The sequence below is a fragment of the Otolemur garnettii genome, unplaced genomic scaffold (genome assembly GCF_000181295.1).
Source record: "Otolemur garnettii isolate 467f Iridium unplaced genomic scaffold, OtoGar3 scaffold00148, whole genome shotgun sequence".
In the NCBI taxonomy this organism is placed as follows: domain Eukaryota; kingdom Metazoa; phylum Chordata; class Mammalia; order Primates; family Galagidae; genus Otolemur; species Otolemur garnettii.
The window spans coordinates 1,503,049-1,518,201 of NW_003852543.1; the positions used below are offsets into that span (position 1 = coordinate 1,503,049).

The window sequence follows — 15,153 nt, forward strand, 5'->3', positions numbered from 1 at the left end:
ATTGTTGTTTGGCGGGCCCGGGCTGGATTCAAACCCGCCACCTTAGGTGTATGTGGCTGGCACCTTAGCCACTTGAGCCACAGGCGCTGAGCCAGTAGTTCAACTACTGATGAATTAGAGAAATAAGTGGGTTTATTTATTTCGTTGATTCCATTATGCTAGTGATCCCTTAGGTATGCTTTTCGAATGAGGTTCAGCATATGAACATAAATGACCTTAAAAGTTGAGAAGCTTTGTAGTTATGGGACTATAAAGTGCAGCTTGTCTAAATATATGTGAAGCATGGAAAATTAAAGAAGAATATTAAGAAAAATGGGCTAGGTGTTGTGGGAGGGTATGAATATTGGTCTGAACTCAGTGGTTTCCTTTAGTGGTAACCGTCTATTAGCCTTTGACTAAAATGTGATAAACCACAGTTGCTTGATAGAATCAAACCTGGAATGCCCTTCAATATAATGATTACTTATGTACCTACAATATAGGATTGTTTGTAATCATTTAAGGATTAATGACTTACGTAAATATTAATAACTTGTGTAAATGTCTATGGTATTTTTGCTTTGGTTTTGGGTCTAGAAGCTGACAGAATGTATTTGAATTCATACAGAAATAATGTTGATACTTGGAACCCATGTCGAACTTCTATGAAGAAAGGGCAACGATGATTGCAGCCAGGGATTTGCAGGAATTTGTTCCTTTCGGTCGAGACCATTGCAAGCACCACCCTAATGCTTTGAATCTTCAGCTTCGCCAGCTTCAGCCAGCCTCTGAATTATGGTCTTCTGATGGTGCTGCTGGGTTGGTGGGATCCCTTCAGGAGGTTACAATCCACGAGAAACACAAGGTTCTATTGAGTTTCCCATTTTATTTATTTATTTATTTTTATATTTTAGGGTCTTTATTTTCAACATTTTTTTACATCAATTCTTTTCTTTGCTTTTTTTTTTTTAAACATAGATGTGTTCCTATTACGTACAGTTTGGCATCCTGTCCTTTTTTTTTTTTCACTTCACATCATGACAAGAATTTATCTATTTAAAAAAAAATGCTCTTTTAAGTAGATGGCAAACATTTCACTTAGAATATATTTTTGATCATCATTGGTTATTTAGATCGTGTCCCATTTGTGTAACTTCAAATAATCTTTTTTCTTTTTTTGAGACAGAGCCTCAAGCTGTCCCCCTGGGTAGAGTGCTGTAGCATCACAGCTTACAGCAACCTCCAACTCCTGGGCTCAAGCGAGTCTACTGCCTTAGCCTCCCAAGTAGCTGGGACCACAGACGCCCGCCACAACGCCTGGCTATTTTTTTTTTTTGGTTGCAGCTGTCATTGTTGTTTGGCAGGCCCGGGCTGGATTCAAACCCACTACCTTAGGTGTATGCGGCTGGCGCCTTAGCCGCTTGAGCCACAGGCGCTGAGCCGACTTCAAATAATCTTAATGAACATATTTAAACAAGGCTTATTTCCTAAGGATATTTGATTATGTAAAGATTTTAAAGAATGATTCACCTTACATAAATAAGGATATTAATCTAATCAAATACATCTGAGTGTGTAGGTATGCTGTAATTTGTGTAGGAGAGCTTTCTATAAAGATAAGAGATAATCATACATTAACTCAGTGCAGGGGACTTGCTTACATATAGTTAAATCTCCAGCAGCCAAACCTCCAAAAGACTCAAAAACTTGTATTCAGATATTCATAAATCTTCCATTTCATGAACTACCCATAATCACTAATATTAATTTATACACAGACACTTGTATATTATGTAGAATAATGTCTAGGGCAAGATAAGTTCAGTTTCCACATACAGTTTGAGGTATAACCATTCTTAAAAGTTTTAGAATAACCTCTTCCATTGGGATGAGAAAGTATAACTGGGAATTTAAACATTAAGTTATAATGATTTATGAAGTTGGAAAGGAGCCTAGAATCCCATTCCAGGCTTCTCAAACTTTCTACCACTTAAAAAATTACTCCTGTGTCGGTCGGCACCTATGGCTCAGTGAGTAGGTAGCCGGCTCTGGCCAAACCGCAACACAAAAATAGCTGGGTGTTGTGGCGGGTGCCTATATTCCCAGCTGCTTGGGAGGCTGAGGCAAGAGAATCACTTAGGCCCAAGAGCTAGAGGTTACTGTGAACAGTGTGATGCTGCCATAACACTCTACTGAGGGCAAGAAAGTGAGACTCTGTCTCAAAAAAAAAAAAAAAAAAATTATTCCTATGTCTCTGACTTTTGTCCCTTTGTCAAGCCCTATTCCTTTAGCTGCAGGGTTGTCCTACAAAACAAGTTGTATTATTGAGTCATAAATACTGTTCTCACTTAAAATAATTAAGCTTTTAATTACTGTTTCTGGCTAGCATAAGATAACCAATATGATCCCAGTAAATTTATATAATTCTAGCCAAGGACATACTGATGATTCATAAACTTGGACAGAATTATTCCCATGAAATGTAAACTTTCATAGGGATTCTTGAGCTATTAAAATTATTTTGAAGAACCACCAACTCATTTAACATAAGAGCTATCTGGTTCTTAGAAAGGACAAATATCTTGAACAAAACCATGTTTCTTGGTTTCAACTGTGACATGTTACCAATTCCCCATTAGTTTTTTGGTAATTAAGACAAACTATGAATTTATAATACTTAACAAATAATACTGAATCAAATTATAATAAAATGAAAGGAATACCAATGAAAACAATTTGACAGTTAAATTATAGGTAACATTGATTTTATAAAACTGAAGCACACCATTGTTATAGATGTTATTTTTTTCTATTAGATGTTATTTTTTTTCTATTTCTAAATCATCATTTTTATTTATTTATTTACATATACATGTGTTTACTAGGTTTCCACTTTTTGCCTTATTTTTGAAATACAGAGTGATATGATCTATTTGTAATTTACAGTACCCAGATGCAACTGAGAAATGAGTATGATGCTCTTAGGGTAGAGGTTAAGGTTTGGTAACTTCAATGCTAGAATGGTGACTTTATTGTATTGTAATTTTTATTTAGACATCTATATAACTCGTGGTTTTATAATGAGAGTCAAGTTTACTACTATGATTATGGTTCATTTTAGACCTCTTTCTCCTCACATAGTATGGAGGACTGGATTTCATGTTAGCTAAAGGGATAAATGGTAGAGATTACAATTGGTCCCTGCTACAAAAGACTTACATGTTTCTAAAAGAGAGAAGTGCCATATAAATAGGTAAAGCAGTAGTTTTTAAATAGGGGAAGGAGATATGTATGTCAGAAAGTCAGTCCTGTCCACTTTATTTCATTTTCATATCCCTTTGGAATACCAAAATCTGAGGGAGGGAAAGTCTGCATAGTTAGAAATTGAAACCTCTCTTTCCATTTATTTTTTATTTTTTATTGAAACAGAGTCTCACTTTGTTGCCCTTGGTAGAGTGCTGTGGCATCCCAGCTCACAGCAACCTTAAACTCTCGGGCTTATGAGGTTCTCTTGCCTCAGCCTTCCAAGCCACTGGGACTACAGGCACCTGCCACAAAACCCAGCTATATTTTTGTTTTTAGCAGGCTGGAGCTGGGTTTGAACCCACCAGCCCTAGTGCATGGGTCTGGCTCCCTACCCACTGAGCTACAGGCGCTGCCACCTTTCTTTGCATTTAATGGGTAGGACAGAGAAAGGACTGTGAATGTATATACAGCCATGAAGCAGAGGGTTCTGCATTGTGCATAAATTCTCTACTGAGTTCCATATGCATTTTGTTGACCCCTCTCCACTCACCCTCCCATATGTCTTTTTAGTCTCCCCAAGACATGGTTTCATTTCTGGACTTAGAAAGTATAATTTTTTTTTATTATATTATTGGCAGACTAATATAATGGTACAATGTAAAACATTTCACTTGGAGACTTGAATAAATTCTTGTTCATGACATCCTGTAATGTGTAATGCACCTATCCACATGCACTCTATTTATCAGTGCATGAAACATTCTAGGAGTTGGGCTTGTATTGAGTCTTATCCCACTACAAATAAATCTTGCTCTACACTGTTGAAAAAGAGAAAGAATGCTTGAACATGTTTTACATGTGTTAAATTTTTAAAGGAACGCTGGCACCTAAGGAAAGGAGTAAGTGAACTTGGACAAGAAGTGGACTTCGATGAGGAACTCTATATTGCTGGAAATATGGTGATCTGGAGCAAAGGAAGTAAAAGCCAGGCATTAGCAGTTTATAAAGCATTTACAGTTGACAGTGCTGTTCAACAGGTGAGTTGATTAGAATTTAGCATTTGATTGATTACTTAATGCATTTTTTATAAAAAGCTTTTGTTTTCAAATTTAACAGAAACGATAACAGCACCAGGATCCCAGCATCTAGGTGTACCATGTAATATGTAGTGAAGATAACGGCAGGAGAATAAAATTTCACTTTATTTTATGTGTCATCACTTTTGCTATATTATCCTTTGTCACTTTAGCAATAATCTTTAAATTCTTTTTCCTTGGGTAATTAAAGTCATTATTGCCAAGAAAAATTTATAAGACATTAAGGGTACAAAAATATTTTAGCACATAAGTGATTATTATAATTGATTGCCAAGTGTTAAATAAATAAAAATCACTGGGTTCATAATGTTACTCAGAAAAAGGATTAAAACATTAATTTCCTACCGTTGCAGTTGGTCATTGTACCTCTCTTCTGACAATAGATAATGCAAAGGAAAGAATTAAGCATTTACTTTATCTTTTCAGGAAGATATGCAATTCATCTCCATTTGATGATTTGATGAAGGAAAAGTCAGAAGAATGCTAGTTATTAAATGTAAAAGGAATGGTAAAATTAGAAAATTATAATTTTATAGCCTCCAGCATAATAATTGATTCAGGCAAAGCTTGTAAATGGATTTTACACTAGTTGGTTGAAAGTATATGTGGATTACTTGCTGAATGTGAAGGAACAAATATGTACCTCTCCTTTGGAGTTACCTGTGAAGTGATTGAGTTTAGCATAATTAACAGGGGGATGAAGGAGTATTATGTGCTTCTGGCTATAATGCAGAGTGAAGTTGATGATGTCATCTATTACATTTTCTTCCCAGATTTATTTAACTCGAACATTTAGAGGTAACTTTCAGCTTATAGGAAATGTAGGAACTAGATCAAATTTTAAATACCGTGAGAGGAAGAGTTGGGTGGAGGTAGAGATGAGATAAGAATGGCTCAAAGTTGATAATTATTGAAGCTGGCTGGGGGGCTTCATTCATATTCTGTTTACTTTGTATATATTTGAAATTTTCCATAATAAAAAATTTGTAGTATACTTTCTGTGGTCTCTTTTAAAAAGTCACTCATGGGGCGGCGCCTGTGGCTCAAAGGAGTAGGGTGCCAGCCCCATATGCTGGAGGTGGCAATTTCAAACCCAGCTCCAGCCAAAAACTGCAAAAAAAAGTCACAGAGAGAGAAAAAAAAGGTAAAGACTGCTTTTTTTTGAGACAGAATCTCATTCTCTTGCCTCAGCCTCGCAGGTAGCTGGTACTACAGGTGCCTGCCGCAACACCCGGCTATTTTTTTGCTGCAGTCATCATTGTTGTTTTAGCTGGTCTGGGCCGAGTTTGAACCTGTTAGCCTCCATGTATGTGGCTGGTACCCTACCCACTGAGCAATGGGTGCCACCCCCCAAAAAAAGGTGAAGACTGTTCTAGATTAAAAGAGACTAGAGCACCAAGTGCAACACACACACACACACATTTACTTATTTACTATTTTAAATGCAATACTTTTTGAAACTTGTTAGCTTTGTTTTTTTATTTTATTTTTTGGTATGAAGATTCAAGACTGAGAAACTTGTTAACTTTGAATCCTGATTTTAGAAAACTAGCTAAAATTTTTTTTTTTTTTTTTTTTTTGGAAAATTTAGGAAAGTTGAAAATAGATTGGATATTAGGTGATGTTAGAGAATTACTTTCTTTTTCTTCAGGAAAGATGATGGTTTTATATGAGAACATCTTTATTTTTACAAAATGAGTGGTGAAGTATTTAGGTATGAAGTGTCATAATATATATGCAACTTATTTTGAAATTTCCAGCACTCCCCCCTCCAAACATCCCACGCATACCCATTTGCACATTCATAAGTAAATATGGCAAAATGTTAGTGATTGTTGGGTTTAGGGGAAACATGTTTCACTGTATTACTTCAGCTGTCCTTACTGTGAATTTTTAGAATGAAAAGGGGGGAGAAGTGAATACATTTATAGTAGTTGAGTAAGATTTGACAAGAGGTTTTGGAAGTTAATTCCTACATTTGTAAATAGTGAAATCCTTGTACCAAAGCACTGTTTCTCTCTTCCTCACATCCCATTAACTATTTACTTTTTTTTTTTTCTTGAGACAGAGTCTCAAGCTGTCGCCCTGGATAGAGTGCTATGACATCACAGCTCATAGCAGCCTTACACTCTTGGGCTTAAGCAATTCTCTTGGCTTAGCCTCCTAAGTAGCTGGGACTACGGGCACCTGTCATAACGCCTGGCTATTTTTTTTTTAGTTGCATTTGTCACTGTTGTTTTAGCTGGCCTGGGCGGGTTTGAACCTGCCAGCCGTGGTATATGTGGCCAGCGCCCTACCCACCGAGCTATGGGTGCCACCCCATTAACTATTTCCTAATGAGTATTTTACTCTCACTATTTATTAGAAAGGATAAACTGAATTATTCCAAAATTTGAGGGCGTATGCGCATACATTTCAGTCCAGGAGTAGTAAAGCTAGTGATCTTTTTTTTGGGGGGGGGGGACAGTCTCGCTATGTTGGCGTCACAGCTCATAGCAATCTGCAACTCTTGGGCTTAAGTGATTCTCTTTCCTCAACCTCCCAAGTAGCTGGGACTCTAGGCACCCAACACAATGCCCAGCTATTTTTTGTTTCAGTTGCCATTGTTTAGCTGGCCAGGGCTGGGTTCAAACCCGACAGCCTTGATGTATGTGCCTGGTGCCATTACCACTGTGTTCCTGATGCTGAGCTGCTATTTTTTTTGTTGTTTAGCAGGCCTGGGCCAGGTTTGAACCCGCCTGCCTCCATGTATGTGGCCCATGCCCTAACCGTTGAGCTGTGCCCACCAAGCCAAAGCTAGTGATTTTTCTTTTTGCAGTTTTTGGCCAGGGCCGGGTTTGAACCCACTACCTCTGGTATATGGGGCTGGCGCCACCCTACTGATCTTTTTGATGATAATTTTTTTCTCATATAGCTTTCAGGGGTCCTCAAACTTTTTAAACGGGGGGCCAGTTCACTGACCCCTAGATGGTTGGATGGCCGGACTGCGGGCCCCTGGGGAGGAGTTGGCTGCTAAGCAGGACAGGCAGCGGCGGCAAAAACACCTGGCGGGCTGGGTAAATGTCTTAGGCGGGCTGCATGTGGTTCGTGGGCAGTAGTTTAAGGACTCCTGGCATAGGTACCATAGATGTGAAAAGTGGATTTTGCTATATCCAAATAGTTGTTTTTTTTGTTGTTTGTTTTTTTTTTTTTTGAGGCAGTCTTATTTTGTCACCCTCGGTAGAGTGTCCTGGTATCATAGCTCACAGCAACCTCAAACTCTTAGACTAAAGCGATTCTCTTCTGTCAGTCTCCTGAGTAGCTGGGACTACAGGTACTTGCCACAGTGTCCAGCTGTTTTTAGAGATGAGGTCTCACTCTGGCTCAGGCTGGTCTCCAACCGGTAAGCTTAGGCAATCCACTAATCTTGGCCTCCCAAGTGCCAGGATTATAGGTGTGAGCCACTGTGCCTGGCTAAATAGTTTTTTGCTTCTATGTTTTTGTCTTAATTTGGAGTTGATGCGTGTTTAGTTAGATATATTGTCTCTTTTAAGATCACTTGTAATTGTAATCATAAGCTTTTGAATTGCCGCCCTTTGGGCTTGGAAAATATATTGTAACTTAGTCTTCTTGCTAATATGGGAAAGATAATTTTACATTTTGGTTAAGAAATAGTACCAGGTGTGTGTGACTTAGATTCTATTTGTTCATTCTTTTATGCATCCTGCAAGCATTTAGTCTAATTCAGTTTTAGACGTTGTGTTGGGTTTTGGGATTGCAAGGATGAATATACAGTTTTTGCCATTGAAGGACTCTCAGGAAAGAACAGATAAACTAAAACGATGTACTCTAAGTGCTTTATATTAATAATAACTGTGTGTCTACAGTATGGTGAGAGCTTATAGGACTGAGCTCCAAAGGAAGGGTTTTTGAAAGAAGACGCTGTTTGAATTAGAAATTGTTGAAAGAATGTCATTTTAGGCAGAGAAAAGAGTTATGGAGCCTGGGCAGGGTGGCTCATGCCTGTAATCCCAGCACTCCTGGAGGCTGAGATGGGAGAATTGCTTAAGCTCACAAGTTGGAGACCAGCCTGAGCAAGAATGAGACCCTATCTCTACTAAAAATAGAAAATACTAGCTGGGTGTTTTAGGTGCCTGTAGTCCCAGGAGCTTGGGAGGCTGAGGCAAGAGGATCACTTGAGCCCAAGAATTTTGAGGAGGTTGTGAGCTATGGTGATGACATAACACTCTATCCGGGGCGACAAAGTAAGACTCAAAAAAAAAAAAACAAAAAGGATTATGGAAGAATGGCTATATACAGAGTATAGGTGTGGAGAGATGTGAGTGTTGGAAGTATCCAGATGGCAGGCCTGTGTGTATAAACCAAGGACTTTGAATTTTAAACTGTATGCAGAAGGAGCCTACCAAGGATTTTAAAGTGGGAAAATCATCAGTTTTGTATTTTGAGAAGAGATTATTTTGTTGATAATATACAGAATGGTGTGACTGGAGAGGCTGTTGGTCTGTGGTGAGAGAGGTTGGTTCCTTGAAGAAAGAAGCAGAGGTGAGAAAGCTGAGGGAGATAGGAAAGAAGTTAGTGATCTCTTGGATATAGGGGATAAAGGAAATGTTACAATGTTTAGTTTTAGAGACTTTGAGGATGGGATTTCATAAAAGGAAGTTGAGACTATAAAAAGTTCAGGGTAGATGTTGGACATTTCAAATTGGAGCACAACTCTTACTTGTTTTTCTTCATGAATTTTCGCTTGCTAACCATTGAACATTCCTACAACCGAAGAAGGACCATAAAACTCTAAACAACCCAATCAAAATAATAGGTGAAAGGATTTAAATATATAGTTCCCTAAAGAAGAATACAAATGGCCAGTAAGTACGTGAATAGATGCTCAGTTTCACTAATCATTAGACAAATTTAAATTACAACCACAATGAGATACCACTTCATTAGGTTGGCTATTATAAAAAAAAAATAAAAATAACAGGTGTTGGTGAGAATGTCCAGAAATTAGAAACCTTGTGCATTGCTGGCGTGAATATGAAAAAGCTGCTATGGTAAACAGTTTGACAGTTCCTGAGAAAGTTATACATTGACTTACCGTATGGTCTAGCAATTCCATTTCTAGATGTATACACTTAAAAGGAAGGACTCATAGATACTTCAGTGTTTGTAGCAGCACTATTCACCATAGTCAGAAGGTAGAAACAACCTATGTGTCTGAATAAACAAAATGTGGTATATGCAAACATTGGAATACTATTCAGCTTTAAAAAGGAATGAAGTTCTGGTACTTGCTACAACCTTGAAATCATTGTGATAAGTGAAATAAACCAGACATAAAAGGATACATATTGTACAGTTCCAGTTACAACATATGAGGTACCTAGCATAGGCAGATTCATAGGGAAGTAGAATGAGGGAGAGTGGGAAATGGGAAGTTTAATCAGCACATAGAAATCCTGGAAATTGATGGTGTTGAGGTTGTATAACATTGTGACATCTCAAATTATACAAACCTCATACATTTACTTAAAAATGACTAAAATGGCAAGTTTTATGTTGTATATTTACCACAGTTAACAAAATACATAACAGTGCTGCTAAGTAATTTGAATAAGTGATCGTCAAACATGTCAGTGAGAGTTGAATAACTTTTCCTAGTTTATATTTTGTATAATAGGCTTTAAGAAATGGAAATGTTAGTTTTCTAAGTATTTTTCTAAAGTGAGTCTAGGAATGATAAGATCAATTGATAAATCTGGAGATTACAGCTTAGTAATTTTAAACTCCTCCTATAATCTTTAGCTTTGTGTATAGGATATGGGGCTTAATGCAGTTTGAGCCATTATTTGGATTTTTGCTGCAAGACTTACTCTAGTAAATTTTAAAATTTTATCTTTTTAAAATAAAATTTATTTAAAATTTTTATGGATCATTTTCATAAAGTTTATGCAAATATTTATCTTTCCTTATAAAATTTATCATTAATTAATCTTATTTTATTTTTTCATATTCCATTTTGTTCCTCTGGTATGTATATTGAGCTGAGGAGGAGGGAAAGTTATATAGATGTCATTATTATTTAAATTGGGGTCCTCAAATTTTTAAACAGGGTGCCAGTTCACTGTCCCTCAGACCATTGGAGGGCCAGACTGCGGGCCCCAGGACGAGTCAGTTGCTAAGCAGGACAGGCAGCGGTGGGCCAGATAAATGTCCTCGGCAGGCTGCATGTGGCCCGTGGGCTGAAGTTTGAAGATGCCTGATTTAGATGCTGTCAGTTAATAGATTATTATTTAGATACAGTTTTATTAAGCATTTTGTTTTGCTTTTAGGCACTGTGGTGTGACTTCATTATATCACAGGATAAGTCTGAAAGAATCTACAGTAAGTTTCTTTTTGAAATTTTATTTGTCTTTTGGTAATTCTAAATGTTTGGCTTATTGTTCTTTCATAAATAGCCCCTTATTACAGTGGGTTAGCCTAAGGATCTTTTTTATTGTGAATTAAAGAATTTGTGCTTCAGGATTGAACTGTTAAGGGGAAAAACTCCATAAATATTTTTATTTATTTATTCATTTATTTATTATTAAATCATAGCTGTGTACATTAATACTGTCATGGGGTGCAGTATGCTGTTTTTATATACAATTTGAAATATTTTCATCAAACTGGTTAACATAGCCTTCGTGTCATTTTCTTAGTTAACTGTGCTAAGACATTTATATTCTACATTTAGAAAGATTCACATGAACCCTTATAAGATGAACCATGGGCGTGATCCCACCAATCACCCTCCTTCCACCCATCCTCCCCCCTCCCCTCCCCTCCTTCTCATCTTTCCCCATATTCTTGGGCTATAATTGGGTTATAGCTTTCCTATGAAATTAGTTTCATAGTAGGGCTGAGTACATTGGATACTTTTTCTTCCCATAAATCCTATTGTACATTTTCTTTTCAGAAAGCCACGAATTAGAAAAATGCATATGTATATTGCAGAGCTCATGTATTAACATGCATAGTATAGAAGGAAAGGATTACATAGCTTCCTTACCATTTCAGGTAAACTTGAATGTTTCAGTTTTTTTGTGTGGATTTTGTTATAGAACATTTTGAATTAATTCATTTCAGAGGTATGTCCTATGTCTTTTCTGTATTACAATAATCAAAAATGTTATTCTTACTCAAATAAAATAACTGCATTTTGGTGTGGCTTTATTGGTTTACCAATTTTCTATCCTTCCTGTAAAAAGTAAGTTATTTAATGAAGGGAATTATGGAGTATTTTCTGAGAGGTTAAACTCAGTTTAAAGAAACTTTGGTTATGTTAAATAGGGCATGTGAACAATACTGGTCTTTTTCCTGTTGTTTCTTGTCTTTTTAGTGCCTGCTCCTATTGTTAACATTTTATTGCATTTGTCATTTCGTTACTGATACTAGCCACTGCTAAGAATTTCACATGGAACAACTCCTCTTCCTTAGACTTTATTTTACTTTAGAGTTGCTTATCAGACTTTTTAAAAATATTATACTTAATGACTATTTTACTTTGTAAAGGTCTTATTAAATGGAAGAAAACCTAATGTTTTGAAGTGTTTCCTAAAAAACATTTTATAAAGGCTGGGTACTCTTCTGTCTTTCTCACTCTTTCACCTGATAGGTTGCAAATGTTTGGCCCACTAAGTATGGATTGTTGTTTGAACGAAGCAGTTCTTCACATGAGGTACCTCCAGGTCCACCCAGGTATTCATTTTGTTCAGTTCAGAATATTACTAACTTGGGCTTTTTTGGTATTGGTTCTGAGATAAGATTGTTTATCTAAAAATTTGAGATGGCAATTTTTGTGCTGACATCCTATTTTTTTGAGACAGAGTGTCCCTATGTCACCCTCAGTAGAGTGCTGTGGCGTCACAGCTCACAGCAAACCTCCAGCTCTTGGGCTTAAGCAATTCTCTTGCCTCAGCTTCCCAAGTAGCTGGGATTATAGGTGTCGGCCGCAAGCCCGTCTATTTTTTGTTGCAGTTGTCATTGTTGTTTTAGCTGGCACAGCCGAATTTGAACCCGCCAGCCTCCGTGTATGTGGCTGGCGCTGTAACCACTGTGCTATCGGTGCCGAGCCAGCCATTTTCTGTTGTCTCAGTACAGGTTCTTAATCTGAAAATTCCAAATGCTCTAAAATCTGGACCTTTTTTTTTTCTTTTGAGACAAAGTCTCGCTCTGTCACCCTGGGTAGAGGACCCTGGTGTCATATCTCATAGCAACTACAAACTCCTGGGTTCAAGTGATCCTTCTACCTCAGCCTCTCGAGTAGCTGGGACTACAAGCACCTACCACAATGCCTGGCTAGTTTTTCTATTTTTAGTAGACATGGGGTCTTGCTCAAATAGACATTTGCTCAAATGAACTTTGACATAGGGCCTTACATGTATTAGGGCAACAAAGTAAGTGCAATAAAAGTAGTAGATGTTATCAGTAGATTCTTAGTGTCTTTAACCTTGTCTCCCTATGAATTGTGAGCACACTGAAGGGCAGAAACACATAGCACTTGTCATATGTGCAGTTTGGTAAAGCGGTAGATGCTTGCTAAGTTTAAAAAATACTGCTTATAGAGTTTAACTCTATTTTGATAGAAAGCCTATTTTGTCCTTCTTCTAAAAAAAGTCACTTCTTAAAAAAAGTAGATTTCTAATTTATTTGAAGTAGTTTTTTCTTTTTTCTTTTTTTTTTTTTTAAGTACAGTCCCTTATAAGTGGGTATAGGAGACAAAATTTCTTTCTTAGTTGCCATAGACATGCTGCTACTAAGACAGGTAATTAAAAAAGACTGCCGTATCCCCTGTGGTCCCTTGGTTCTGTAGTGTGATGACTGCTATTTGCAAATATTCCCCTTTATATATGTGTAACATTACTCTGGGAGATTTCCAGGATTGAAATAGAAGATACTGTGAAAAACAGTATGTGAAACGCTGAGAAGGTTAGATTTTGAGATGATGGGTTTCTACTTGCTTATATAATGTCTTTGCAAGGAAAGTGTAGATTTGACAAGCATAGTCATCTTGTATTGGCAATTGATTATTTATTTGTTTATTACTAGAGAACCTTTACCCACTATGTTCAGCATGCTGCATCCACTAGATGAAATAACCCCACTTGTTTGTAAATCTGGAAGTAAGTGTATTTTTATATTCTTTTATATAAGGTTTCTTTTTTTGACGGGATAAAGAGCTTTGAAAACTGACTTGTTTTGTAAAAATAATACAAGTATTTTACGAAATTGACTTATTATAATTATACAATTATTTAGTTGTATTAAAGCAAGAATTTGTTCCTAATACCACAATATTAACTATGCAACAGTTATTTAGCAAAGCAGGGAAAATGAAATATTACAATTTACACAGTGTAAGCATAAGGCCCTACATATTTTTCTTCAAAGAAAAAAACTTCCCGTCACCCAAATATTATTCGTTTACTTATTAATTAATAAGGAATGGCATTATCTACAAGTAATTTAATAAATATATCACTATTCCTGGGGTGGCGCCTATGGCTCAAAGGAATAGGGCGCCAGCACCATATACCAGAGGAGTAGGGCGCCAGCCCCATATACCAGAGGTGGCAGGTTCAAACCTGGCCCTAGCCAAAAAAAACTGCAAAAAAAAAAAAAGGAAAAAAAATCACTATTCCTGACCAAGTCATATATTAATATACTATTTTTACTAAAATAATTTTGTTTATTTTTTTTTAGTGAGACAGAGCCTCAAGCTGTTGCCCTGGTTAGTGTGCTGTGGCATCACAGCTCATAGTAACCTCCAACTCCTGGGCTCAAGCCATTCTCCTGCCTCTGCCTCCCAAGTAGCTGGGACTGCAGGTGCCTGCCACAATGCCCAGCTATTTTTTTTGGTTGCAGCTGTTATTGTTTGGTGGGCCTGGGCTGGATTTGAACCTCCCAGCTCAGGCGTATGTGGCTGTCACCTTGGCCACTTGAGCCATAGGCATGGAGCCTAAAATAATTTTTAATATTTTCTGTAAACAGTTTAGATGCTTATCTTCAAATTTTTAAGTTTGACCAAATGTAGTATAAATAATGAGGACTTGAAGGCTGAAACAATATTTAATTTAATTTTTTTTTTTTTAGACAGATCCTTACTTTGTTGCCCTTGGTAGAGTGCCATGGCTTCATAGCTCACTGCAACCTCAAACTCTTGGGCTTAAGTGATCCTCTTGCTTCAGCCTCCAGAGTAGCTGGGACTATTAGGTGCCTGCCACAACGTCTGGCTGTTTTAGAGATGAGATGAGGTCTTGGTCTGGCTCAGGCTGGTCTCAAACCTGTGAGCTCAGGCAGTCCACCCATCTTGTCTTCTCAGAGTGCTGGGATTACAGGGCTGAGCCACTGTGCCCAGCCTAAAAAATTTTTTTATATTCCTTGACATTTTTACTGTTATTTATTTATTTATTTATTTTTAGACAGAGTCTCACTTTGTCACACTTGATAGAATGCTGTGGTGTCACAGCTCACAGCAGATTCAAACTCTTGGGTTTAAGCCAGTGGTTCTCAACCTTCCTAATGCTGCAGTGTATTTTCATTGTTTAAAAGGGGTTGTGACCAATAGGTTGAGAACTACTGGCTTAAGCGATTCTCTTGCCTCAGCCTCCCAAGTAGCTGGGCCTATAGGCGCCTGCCACAATGCTCAGCTACTTTTAGAGATGAGGTCTCGCTCTTGTTCAGGCTGGTCTCTAACTCCTGATCTCTGGCGATCCACTCTCCCTCTGCTGCTCAGAGTGCTAGGATTACAGGTATGAGGTAGCACACCTGGCAGTTTTTACTTTTTTTTTTT

At 37.4% G+C, this 15,153-nt stretch overlaps 1 protein-coding gene across 2 annotated transcripts in view; it reads left to right on the forward strand.

Moving 5' to 3' along the window:
• The window catches only part of ANAPC1 (anaphase promoting complex subunit 1), a 115,185-nt gene that overhangs the window by 3,197 nt on the left and 96,835 nt on the right, over nucleotides 1-15,153 (forward strand). For both annotated transcript variants that reach the window (XM_023518812.1, XM_012811065.2), the window contains exons 2-7: nucleotides 608-844; nucleotides 4,101-4,262; nucleotides 10,652-10,703; nucleotides 11,278-11,378; nucleotides 11,977-12,059; nucleotides 13,410-13,483. In XM_023518812.1, the coding sequence (XP_023374580.1) occupies nucleotides 632-844; nucleotides 4,101-4,262; nucleotides 10,652-10,703; nucleotides 11,278-11,378; nucleotides 11,977-12,059; nucleotides 13,410-13,483 (685 nt within the window). In that variant the 5' untranslated portion in view covers nucleotides 608-631. The remainder of the gene's footprint in view (nucleotides 1-607; nucleotides 845-4,100; nucleotides 4,263-10,651; nucleotides 10,704-11,277; nucleotides 11,379-11,976; nucleotides 12,060-13,409; nucleotides 13,484-15,153) is intronic.